Raw genomic sequence first — 13,436 nt, 5'->3', positions numbered from 1 at the left:
TTCCAAATTACCACATGCCTTCAGAGACTTCTTGTCTCCCTCAAAACTTCTTGCCTAAATAAACTCAAATTTGGCCTCCTCTGGCAGAACTCTGACTACAGAGCTGGAGATGGTGAGGGGACTGATGTTTTATGCAAATTGCAAATGCCCTAGGAAACTGATGAGAAGGAATTAAAAGGCTGTGAGGCTTCTTAATGTGTGTGAACTCAAAAGGAAGACTCAAAAAGCTTGACTGCATGGAAAAAATTACTCTAATATTCTGGAGGCCAGAGTCAGACATTTTATTCATTTTTTTTTAAAGGGCAAAGAATGACTGGAAGAATTCAAGGGCTGTCAATGCCACGTCAAATTTGAGGCAGAACCTCAATATCTATGAGCCATCTTAGCAGAAGGGTGGTGGATGACAATAAATGACAAAGCCCTTAGCTCTGTAAATTACTAGTTTGACTCCCTGAGCTTAGCCTATATAGGCTTCAGTTTCCTCAGCTGTAAAATTAGCAAAGCACTGAAGCTGGATGTGTTATGGGGATAAAATGAATGATTAGCATGCTATCTGGCATACAGTAGGTGCTAGGTAAATGTTGATGTTTTCCTACCCTCTAATTCTCCTTAGTGAATTAAAATTGATGGTGATCAGAACATAAATGTGCTATTTTGGAATAAAATGTGAGGGGAAAGGAAACACGGGACTACTTGGGGAGACAGACAATGATTGCCAAGTCTTTTCCCTTCTCCTAAACAAAGAGTCTCAAAGTGCTATTTTACAATGCAGTAGCACTCAACTAGCATGTCTGGCAAGAAGAACTGGAATGCAGAGTAGGTGTAAACAACCTGGCTCTTGCCTGGGAAGGGTACTAATGATAGCAAGTATCAGTGTTCACTGTGCCGGATCCCCACGCTCGCCATTCACACGCATCATTTCATTTAGTCCTCACAGATTCAAAGACAGCTTTGAGTCTATATCTTTATTTTGTAGATGAAATGAAGCCTTAGAGAATTTTGTAATTTTTCCAATGTCATGGGCAATGAAACTCCATATATTTATAAATGGACATACATTTTTGTCCAAGCCTTAAATGTAAAACTATCATAAAAATGATGAACTTGGGAAGCAAGTGATGAATGATAAAAGAAATGCAGCTTTCAATGTAAATTCTTATAGGTTACATTATCTTTTGTTATCCAACCTGCCAAAAATAATCAGACATCCACTAAATCCAGTGTTACAAACATAATAGGCACCTATACTTATTTGTCTAATAATTGTCTCTGGCGGGGGATGGGTAGGAAAGACGGTGGAATGAGATGGACATCATTACCTTAAGTACATGTATGAAGACACGAATGGTGTGACTGTATTTTGTGTACAACCAAAGATATGAAAAATTGTGCTCTATATGTGTAATATGAATTGCAATACATTCTACTGTCACATATAACAAATTAAAATTTTTTAAAAAATGAAAAAAATAATAATTGTTTCTATTTTGATGTCTTACGATTAAGTCAAAATTCTGTACCTTGCCTTTACCGAAAATAGGGAAATAATATCTTCTCCACAGGGAGCTGTGAGGAAAGCTAAAAATAATTACGCACACACATAGGATTTACAAGTCACCTTTTCAACATTTTGCATTTATCTTCTCAACATTTTTCTGTGAAGTTGAGTATTACTTTACTTAATACAAGCTAAATGACTTGTCCAAAAGAGGGCTATCAAAACAACTAGGACTCAAGATCTTTCTTTTCAGAACATTGGCTTAGTCTGATAGGAATATGCTTTGAGAAAAAAATGACTGACAGGTTACTTACTAGTTTAGGAAAATTGTTTAACCGCTCTTATCACCAGCTTCTGGACTTGTAAAATATGAGTGATGACATCTTTCATGTAGGATTGTGATGAGATTAAATGGATTAATACTTGAAGCACATTTTAAAAGTGCCTGCCATCAAGTAAGCACAGAGCAATAGGTAGGATTTTTACATAAAGCATCTCATAAGCATTTCACGTAGGATTCTTGCAAACCACTGCATTTACTATGCTGTCCCTACAACTTTTCCAAAGAATACTGCACCTCTAATACAACATTAAATTCCACCCAAAGAACTGGCACAATCATTGGCCACCTGAGTAAACAACAATTCACTTGCTTTGGGAATTTTCTGATATTTGACTATTACTTTAAAAAAAATTTTTTTTGTAGTTGTAGATGAACAGAATGATTTTATTTTATTTGTTTATTTTTATGTGGTGCTAAGGATTGAACCCAGTGCCTCACCCATGCTGGGCAAGTGCTCTACCACTAAGCTACAGCCCCAGCCCCTATTACTTTTCACATTGGGATTAAGGAACCAACCACATATTTTCAGTTTCATGAATTTAGCACATACTTCAAGCACTTCAAGTGAAGCAATGTGCCATGAGTTGTGACCATGACCAAGATACAGGCGACATGGACCCACCTGTTTGAATATCCACTTACGTACTTACACTACTCATATTTGCTTACAGGTCTATATCCCTTAAAGTATAAGTTCCTTGAGGACATGGGTCGAGGCTAATCATCCACTTTTATCTCCTAGAACAGTGTTTAGCACATAATTAGGGATCAAAAAATGGCTGTAGAATATCTCAGTTTATGGTCCAGTAGGGGAGCTCAATCATAGAACATGAATAACAGGAACACAAGCTGTAACAACTCCCTTACACGTAATAAATGTTATACATCATGGGAGGGAGCAGTCCCTTCTCACTAGTCTGAAAAAAGAGGTTTATGAAGGACAGATTATTTGGATTTGATTTGTGGTGCAGGAAGATTTGGATGGAGACAATAGTTGGAAGGTGTAGGAAAAAAAAGGGGGAAGGAGGAGGAGGAGAAAAAAAACATTTCAAAGAAGTAAATAATCATTTCCAGGGAAGGTGAAGAGACCTGGCACAAAGGCTGAATGTAGAGAAGAAGTGGAATTTGAAAATGGAAAAACAGGGGGTCATTTGTAGAAGGAACTGAATGAATCAAACTAAGGAGTAAGAATTTTTTAATACACAAACTAAGAATACTTAAAATTTCCAAACAGTAGAATACTGTAAGATTTGTTTAACTGGTTGCGGCCAGATGCAGTAACATTAGGTTCCATTATAAGTTAGTTGTTATGGTTTAGATATGGTGTCCCCTAAAAGCTCATGTATAAAATAATGAGTTGAACTGATTGGGTTAAGAGAGCTTTAACCTAATCAGTCCACTAATCCACTTAAATGTATTAACGGGATGGTGAGCACAGGCAGGTGTGGCTGGAGGGGGTAACTTACTGGGCACATGGCTTTGGGGTTTGCATTTTGTCCCTGGTGAGCAGAGCTCTCTATCCCTTTCCTGTTCGCCATGTCCTGAGCTGCTTTCCTTTTCCACACCCTTCTACCAGTATGCTCTTCCTCATCTCAGGTCAAGAGCAATAGAGTCAACCCTCTTAGACTGAGACCTCTGAAACCATGGCACCAAACAAACTTTTTCTCCTCAAAATTGTTCTTGTCAGGTCTTCCAGTCACAGCAGTGAAAAAACTGACTAAAACAATAGTCTATAGTCTTCCCTCTTAAATTAAAAAAAAAAAAATAGACAAAACAAATAAACACAGAAAGACCTTCAAAAAAAGACAAAGGATGTACTCACTAGGAAACCTGGGATTACTCAGTGGGGAGTTGGGCCTGAGATCACACCCAGCACCAACTTGGTAGGAAGAGTTGGTACAAAGGCAGCATAGTTGACACTGTGCTTCCCACTCCCCCTAATTTTTTTTTTTCACAGTCCCTTTTATTTTTTTTATTTTTTTTTTATTATTTTTTTTTTAATTTTTTTTTATTGGTTGTTGAAAAACATTATAAAGCTCTTGACATATCATGTTTCATACATTAGATTCAAGTTGGTTATGAACTCCCAATTTTACCCCAAATACAGATTGCAGAATCACATCGGTTACACATCCACATTTTTACATAATGCCCTATTAGTAACTGTTGTATTCTGCTACCTTTCCTATCCTCTACCATCCCCCTTCCCTCCCCTNGCTCCCTATTTACCTCTTTTATTGTTTCTCTTGCTGAGAGAAAACTTTTCAGTTTAAGTAAGTCCCATTTGTTGATTTTTGTTATCAACTTTTGTGCTATGAGCCTCCATCTCCACCTATAATCAATAAGCTTGAAGGAGGTGACATTCCACTTCCCTCCCTTTCTTCCACTGCTATCAGCAGAGCAGCACATAATTGAATTTGTATCACTACCTGCAGCAACAAGTAGTTTTCCTGGGTGTCATCAGGGCCCAGCTTATACCTCATGTGGAGACAGCTACATGGTGCAACTTCATATCCCAGGCTAACCAAAAGGTATAAGCAGAACCAAGGAAGGTTGTCCTTCTGCTGCACTCATCTGCATGACAAAGAGGCTGTTAAGGAGGCTCTTGGGAATCTAACCAGGTACACTCATCTAGTTCTACTGTTTCACTTCACCAAGAGGATTACTTCCTAAACCAAATGCCGAATGTTTTCTTTAATACAAGGAGGCTGATTCATAGTGGGATAGAGAGTGGGAGCATAGGAGGAATAGACTAGAGGAACTCTAGATAGGGCAGAGGGGTGGGAGGGAAAGGGAGGGGGCATGGGGTAATTAATGATGGTGGAATGTGATGATCATTACTATCCAAAGTACATGTATGAAGACGTGAATTGGTGTGAATATACTATATATACAACCAGAGATATGAACAATTATGCTCTATATGTGCAATAAGAATTGTAATGCATTTTGCTGTCATATATAAATAAAAAATTTACATTAAAAAATCACCAAGGGGATGTCTGCTACAAAAAATAATATTATGAAAGGTCCAGAGTCTCAGAATATAATGTGGACATCATCCTAAGAACCAGGAAATCACAACTTCAGTAAGACAACCAACAAATATGACAACATCAAGATGAATTAGATGTTGAAATTATCTGATAGGTTTTTAAAAGCAATCATAATAAAAATGCCTCAATAAGCAATTATTAATCCTTTGAAAACTACTTTAGAAATTAGAAAACCTCTGGAAAGAAATAGAAATCAAATAATAATAATACATGCTACATGAATAAACCTAAAAAGCACTACATTAAGTGAAATAAACCACTCAAACATGAAAACTCCTTTGACAAATGATACCATTTATGTGAAAAGTTCATAGTGGGTTAAGTTCATCTGTAGAAACGGAAAGTACATTAGTTGGTTTCCTGAGCCTAAAGGTGATATGCAATGAGGAGTGACAATGAGTACAGTTTCTTTCAGGGTAATGAAAATGTTCTAAAATTAGATAATGGTGATGCTCGTCCAATTCTATAGACATACTATAAAGTAATGGTACAATTTTTAGGTAAAATAAACTTGTGTAAATTCTATCTCAGTATAATGATAAAAGAATCCATTTTCCAGGAAAACACAATGATCCTAATTATGTATGTACCAAAAAACTAATTAAAATTTAAATTGATTTAATTTTCAAAGAAGCTATCAAACTAAAACAGTACAATAACTTTAATAAAACCTTGCTAGATAGGCTCAATAGTGGAGTGAAGTGAGAGAGGAGAGTTGAATGCCAATAAAATAGAAAACAAATCAATAGAATTTACTCAATCTGAAGAACCAAGAGAAAAACAGTTTGAAAAAAATAAACAAGGACAATAACAAAAGACCCATCATCAGAGTCCCAGAGAGATATGAGAAAGGGAGTAGGGCTGAAAGAGTATTTTAGAAGACAATGGATGAACAATTCCTAACTTTTTCAAGCACAGAATAAAAAGAATTGTGGACTGTGACTGGAAATCCAGTGAGGAATGGATGGGAAACAAAGACATTCTCCAACAAAAAAGAACTAACAGAATTTGTTACTAAAATGTTTACCCTTAAAAACTGGCTAAAGAGAGTTCTTCAAACAGAAAGAAAATGATGAGGGAAAAAAAAGAAAAGAAACCAGATCATCAGGAACAAAACAATAACAAAAATGTAGAAATGTAGCAATATACAACGGACGTCTCTTCATGAACTTCATAAATCATATTTTATTACTGAAACAAAAATTATATGACATCTTGTACTCAAGAAAAAGATACTTAAAAGTGAGGATAGAAAATGAACATAAATAGAATTAAGTTTCTATATTTCAAAGTAATAAAATGTTGATACAAAGATAATGTGATGTTATTATGCATATGTTAATACCTAACACAAACACTAAAAAAAAAAAACTGTACAAAGCAATATTCTGAAAAACACTATGAATAAATCGAAATGCAATTCTAAAAATTTTTCAAGTACCCAAAAAAGGCAAGGAGAAAGAAAATAGATAATGAGAGATAAAGGAGAAAATACAGAATACAAAAAATAAAATGGCAGATGTAAACCCTAACATTTCAATAACTGCATTAGATATAAATGGTTTAAATACACTGATCAGAAGACAAATATTGGCAGAGTGGATGTAAAAATATGATCCAACAATACACTGTCTACAAGAACCTTAGTTCAAATGCAATGGCACAGTGATGCTGAAAGTAAGAGGATGAAAAAAGATAAAACTCACAAATATCAATTTTAAAAATTTAGAGGTCGGTAAATTAATATCCGAGTTCAGTGCAGAACAAAGAGAAACATTACATAATGATAAAAGGATCCCTCTTCCAGGAAAACACAATGATCCTAATTATATATGTACCAAAAAAGTCCTTCAAACTATAGGAAGCAAAAACTGATGAAGGTGAAGGTAGAAATACTCAAATCCACAAATAAAGTTGAGAATTCAATACTCTACTTTCAGCAACTGAATTACCAGATAGAAAATTACTAAAAATCATCCAAGAGGGTCTAAATGATACACACAGACCACATGAACTAACAGTGACAGAATAAACATTTAAAAAAGAAATGAAAACTGTACCAACATAGACATTTCCCTGGAAAGGCCATATAACAAACCTCAAAAAATTTAAAACGATTAAAATCATTAAGAGTATTTTTGTTTTACCATAATGACATCAACCTAAAATTTATCAACAGACAAAAACAAAAAACTCCAATAACTTGGAAATTAAATAATGTATTTCTAAATAACCCATGAATCAAAGAAGCTTCATATAAAATTTTAAAAATACATAGAACTAAATTAAAATACAATATAACATGTAAAAACTATATGGGATGCAGATAAAGCAGTACTGAGAGTCAAATCATAGCCTTAAATGTTTACATTAATTAGAACCAATAAAGTATGTTCTCACTTCAAGAAACACAAAAATTAAGACCAAAATAAACTCAAAACAATCTGAAGAGAGAAAAAAATCAAGACAGAAACCAATGAAGCTAAAAACTGAAAAGTAGGGAAAAAATTAGTGAAACAAAAAGCTGCTTTGAAAAAAAGTCAGTAAGTCAACAAACTTCTAGTAAAATACAAAAAATAAAAAATTTAGAAGATACAAATCACCAATATCAGGAATTTAACTGGTACAGCAATACAGATTTTGTTCCTATTAGAAGGATAATGAGGAAATAATGCAAATAACTTTACGTTCATCAAATTGACAACCTAGAAAAAGTAGATCATTACCATCAAGACCACAAACAACTAAATCTCAATAAAGATGAAATATCCAACTTGAATGATCATATAATCATTAAAGAAACTGAATAGCTGAAAAAGAAATCTCTAGACTCAGAAGATTTCACTTGATAATTCTATAAACTTAAAATATTCCTCAACAAAGTATAAGCAAATCAAATTCCACAATAATTATACATCATGGCAAACTAAAATTTATTCCAGATTTGTGAGGCTAGGTCAACATTTGAAAGTCTATCAATGTAATATATAGCATATCGATAAACTGAAGAAGAAAAATCATATGATTAGATTAAGAGATGCAGATAAAGCATTTGACAAAATTTAACACCCATTCATATAAAAAAAATTCTCCACAAACTAGTAATAGAGTAAAACTTCCTCAGTTGATGCAGTACATCTCTAAAAACCTTCAGCTAGCATCATATTTGGTTGTAAAAGTGAAAGCCTTCCTCCTAGGATCAGGAACAAGGGAAGAACATCACACTCAATTATTATTATTAACATAATATAGTAAGTTCTAATCATTGCAACAAGAAAGACAGACAGAAAAGGCACACAGAGTGAAGAGGAAGAAATAAAACTATTCCTATTTGCAGATTACATATTAAGTATGTCAAAAAATGTCAAGGATTCTACAGAAAAAAAAAAGCAGAACAAATGAATTCAGCAAAGTTGCCAGATACAAAACCAACACACAAAATCCATTCACACTTTAATTTGCTAATAATAGAGAAACCAAAGTTTAAAGTACAGTGTTATTTACAGTTGCTCCAAAAATGAAATAATTAGGTATAAAACACATTAGAGTATCTGTATCCTGAAAGTTATAAATACTGGTGGAATAAATCAGAGACCTAAATGAATAGAGAAACATATCATGTTCAGGGATTGGAGGATTTAACACAGCGAATATGTCATTCTTCCAAATAGATTCTGTAAAGTGTCAATGTAATTCCTATGAAAAAAGCAAGGTGTTTTGTGAATACAGACTATCTTATTTCTAAATTTATATAGAAAGTCACAGGACCTCAAATACTTAAAACAACTTTGAAAAAGAAAGATCATGTGTAAGAAACTCATTTACCATGTGTTAAAGCTTATTAAATAACTACAGTGGTCAGCATGGTATTAGATAATTTTATGGAAGGATAATCACAAAAAGATCAATGAAACAGCTGTAGAACTCAGAAAAGAGACTCACAGAGACATGCCTACAGGACCTTTTACAAAGAAGCAATTCGCTGGAGAAAGGACAGAGCAACTGGATCTATATAGGCAAAAATAAATACATAAATAAACCTCAACCTAAACTTCATCTATTATTTAAAAAAACAACTAGATCACAGAAGTTAAACCATAAAACTTAGGGTAAAAAAAGAATCAATGAAAATCTTCAGTACCTGGGTCTAGGTACTTGACACCAAAAGCAGAATCCACAAAATGAAAAATTGGACTCCATTAAAATGAGAAAGCATCTTGTTATGTTACCCAGACAGGTCTCAAACTTGCAATCCTCCTGCCCCAGTTTCCCAAGTAGCTGGGATTACAGGCACAGCCACCATGTCTGGAATTACCTCATTAAATTTAAAATTTTGCTCTACGAAAGACCCCATGAAAGGAATGAAAAGACAAGAGATAAATTGGAGAAAATATTTGCAAACAACATATTCAACAAAGAACTTGCATTCATCTAGAATACACAAAGGACTCTCAAAACTCAACAGCAGAAAGAAAACAAAAACAACAACAATAAAAAAAAACAAGCAACTGGAAAATGGGCCAAAGGCATGAACAGACATATTGCTGAAAGGGCCATAGATATAAAAAAAATACATAAAAAGATGTTCTCCATCATTAGCTACCAGAATTTGCAAATTAAAACCATAATGAGATATTACGACATGCCTATCAAAATGGCTAAAATTAAAAATATTGATAATATCTAACACTGTTAAGGATGTAGAGAAACTGGATCACTTTTACTTGTGGGAATAAATATAAAACTGTACAGCCACTTTGGGAGAGTACGCCATTTTTTTAAAACTAAACATGCACATAACACATGCAACCCAGAAACTTTACTCCTAGGCTCCTATCGCAGAGAAATGAAAAACATGCTCACACAGAAACCTATACACAAATGGTTCTAGCTGCTTACTCATAATAGTCCCAAACTGGAAATAATCCAATCATCCTTTGTATCTTTTAATAGTTATGAAGAATAGACCGTCCTTTGTACCTTTCAATAATGATAGTTAAACTGTGGTATGTCCATATCATACAATGATAATCTATATAAAAAGGAACAAACTATCGATAAATGCAATAACTTAGATGAAGCTCAAGAAAATTATCCTGAGTGGAAAAAAGAGGGAATCCTCAAAGCTTACATACTACACGTTCCATTGATATAGCATTCTCAAATTTATAATGATGGAAAACAGAGTAGTCATTTTCAGAGATTATGGAATTGAAGAGGAGGGAGGTACTGTGAAGAGCACATGGATGTCAATTGTTGGGGTCACATCAATCTACATAGTGATAAAATGCCCACAATGAAATGTGCATGCTTGCGCGTATACACACACACACACACACACACACGTGAATGCAAGTACAAGTACTGAAATCTGAAATCTGAGTAAGGCTAATGGATTGTATCCATATCAATTTGTGGTATGTTGCAATAGTTATACAAGATGTCACCACTGGGAGAAAGAGGTGAAGGGTTATTTGTGATGTATATTATTTCTTATAGCTGCATATAAATGCATTATTGTCTCAAAATAAAAATTTAAAGCAAACTTTTACATTTCTTCTAGTGAAGTATGATCCAATATATATCAAGAGCTATAATCATGCCCATAACTTGACTGGGCGATTTCAGTTTACAAATCATCATTTATCACTTGAACACCCATAGTAGGCACTATGGTAGGTGATAAGAGATTCAGTGGTAAAAAGAGCAGTGGACCCCATATTCATGAAATTTCAGACTAAGAAATATGAAAACAGCTCAAGTCTGAAGAGGGTAATTATAAATCCAATCATGTGTAAAAACTAGAACTAACTTAAATTTCAAACAACAGAAGAAAGGTAAGTAGTTTTTGAAATATTACACGTTCATTAACCTGGTTATAAATATTATTTAATGGAATGGAAAAATGCATTTAACATCAAGGGGATTGTTAAATAACAATCATATATTTATTAGTATGATAATTAATGACAACTTATTTTATATGAATAAAATTTTATTGAATTTTAGATAATTAGAAAGAATAAAGAAATGCAAGATAAATGCTTTTCTAAACAGCATCTGATAGTATCATCTTTTCTGTGTCATGGTATTTTCACTTTTATTTATAAAAAGTATAGACATTCATTTATTTAAATTTTTACAAAGTCAAGAACCATCAAATGGAAAAAAATAAGTAATGCTAAGGTAAATTCAGCTTTGTGACAACATTAAATGGTTGCAACGGTTAGGTTCCGAGTGTAGTCCACTTGGGAAAATCATGTATACAACAGCTGTTCACATCCAGTCACTCAGAAAAGTGAGAAATCAGAAGTCAAGAATCATGGTGGGAAGAGGGAGTGAGAGCACATGAGGGAAGGAAAGATGTTCTTACTGAATCATGGGGTTGGTATCATAAATAATTTGGGAAACATCTGGGAAGAAATCACCTGTAGGTTTCTTAAAGTGTGATTAAGGCGAGATAGCCACCAATATAAGTATGGCGAGATCTTCATAGCACAAAACTGAATGGGGAGTTTGTAAACTAATCTGGTGAACTACAGGACCAACCAAGCCAGGTAATTAGTCACAAGAGGAGTCTCTTTACAATGGTGTAAAATGCATCTGGGCAAAATTGCAAACCTGAGCTGCCAGAGTGCAGACTCTCCCAGGAACATGCTGCAAGTTACCCTGTTTGTCTCAGTCTTACCTCTTTTGCAAAAAGAATTATTTTGAAACAAACAAACAATAATCTTGCCCTTCCTACAATAACCCAACCTCTGTCAAACAAGGAAGAATTATGCCTTTTGAGACAAAAGGCATCAAGTGCTGCCTTCACTAAGAGTAACCTGGTGTCACAGCAAGGGAGACCTGGTCAAATTCACTCTGGGAAGCTGCCCAGGAAGGCTAAGGTCCCATACACCTGCCTTCCTGCTTCTGAGCTGCCCAAATAACCTCGCCCTTTTGTGTCAGACCTTCTGCTGGGTTTACTAACTATAATAACCAAACAAGGTGTTAAGTCTTTTCATTGCCCAGTCCAATGCCTCTCATGTATTTAAAAAAAAAAAAAGTTTTCTTTAAAAAAAAAAATACTTTTCCAGGAACTAATGAACAGTTATGCCATGGACCTGTAACAGATCCTAGAATAACACAGACAGACAAGAATCTGTCAATATAGCAAAATTCCAAATATGAAATTCATGGTTCAGGAAGAAATAAATAAATAAATATGGAGGGGTTTCTCAAAGAAGTCTCCTTTGTTTTCCTCCATTTCTCGCTAAATTTTGTTTGTGTAAAAAGTTTTGATTCTATGTGACAGAAGAGCCATCACTGTTAAGACCAATATTAACCATTTATGCCATCCAGCCCTCTACACAATGAGGGACTGAACAGGCAGAGGCAGAACACATCACAGGGTTGCTCATTATTTTTTCTAAAGACACCTATTTTTTAAATAATTTCCTTATTAAATTCCATCTGGCACTTTAATCTCTTGAAATTATTAAGTTAGGCATGAATTAAAGAACAAGCCCATCTGGACTGTAGTTTTGAGTTTTAAGTGCCATTCTGCTCTTATATTTCTCCTTGGCTTGGCACATCTTTGAGATGCAGCTTTTTGAAAAGAATCCCAGGACATCTGTGGTGGGGAGACAAGGCTTCACGATGGAGCGTTCCAGTCCACTGTACACATCTTAGTGGCCAGTAACAGCACTGTCTTCCTCTTTGTGCTTTTGTCTAATATAATCATAAGGAAAGTCTATCTTTCCCAGCACTCACCCAACCCACCCTTCCCCTTGTATGGAGGCATCCCATTTATTTTTTTCTGAACACAACCTCTCTTCATGTCCTATACAAGGGACCCTGCCCGACTCTGGGCTGGCACCATGACAGGAACTGCACCAATTCGCTCCAATGTTGCTTGGCTGATGGTGTAGGAGTGTGTGTGCTGAGGCCGAGGCTTCCTGCTGACTGAACCATTGTTCCTGGACATGATCTGCGGTGAAGACCCTCTGTTGGCTGTCACTACCAGAGTCTTATGTGAACCCGGCACCAGATGGTTCCCATTAGCATAGATGGAGGGGATGTTGGCATTGCCTGAGTAAAGGGAGAAAGACTGGCGCAAGTCACTGAAGTAGTTGAATGACTCCGTGTTTCTATGAACTTTTGGATTGTTGCTCCAGTATCGACTGTTGTAGGTGTTAGAAGAGGTCAGCGTGTTGTTCTCTGAGGAGGATATCTCTGTATGAAATGCTTTGGCAGAAGAGCATTTAGGTGGAAGATCATCCTCTCTGAGAAGGAACAAAAGTTGTCATTAGGATTTACTTCAGATTTATCCTATCATCCTACCCAGGAATCATTTTTTTTTTTTAATGTTAACGTTAGTATGTCTGAAACAAATGGTCTATCATGAAGCAAACATGGCAGCCATGCTTAGCCTCAGCTTCGGTACCCACTTCCTGTGAAACAATAGTCAAGGAATTCTTTCCTCAGTTTCTCAGTAGAAAAGGAACTATTAGATCTCTCAAAGAATATCTCTTCTAATATAACATATATATATATA

The 13,436-nt window shown here is 35.0% G+C and overlaps 1 protein-coding gene across 3 annotated transcripts in view; it reads right to left on the bottom strand.

Annotated features, from left to right (window-relative positions):
- Positions 1 to 7,846: 7,846 nt before the first annotated feature.
- Positions 7,847 to 13,436, bottom strand: part of Igsf11 (immunoglobulin superfamily member 11) — a 157,139-nt gene continuing 151,549 nt past the window's right edge. For all 3 annotated transcript variants that reach the window (XM_048803272.1, XM_048803274.1, XM_048803273.1), the window contains one exon: positions 7,847 to 13,164. In XM_048803272.1, the coding sequence (XP_048659229.1) occupies positions 12,723 to 13,164 (442 nt within the window). In that variant the 3' untranslated portion in view covers positions 7,847 to 12,722. The remainder of the gene's footprint in view (positions 13,165 to 13,436) is intronic.

Source organism: Marmota marmota, unplaced genomic scaffold, assembly GCF_001458135.2.
Source record: "Marmota marmota marmota unplaced genomic scaffold, marMar, whole genome shotgun sequence".
Lineage (NCBI taxonomy): Eukaryota > Metazoa > Chordata > Mammalia > Rodentia > Sciuridae > Marmota > Marmota marmota.
This window is presented reverse-complemented; position numbering and strand designations above follow the sequence as displayed.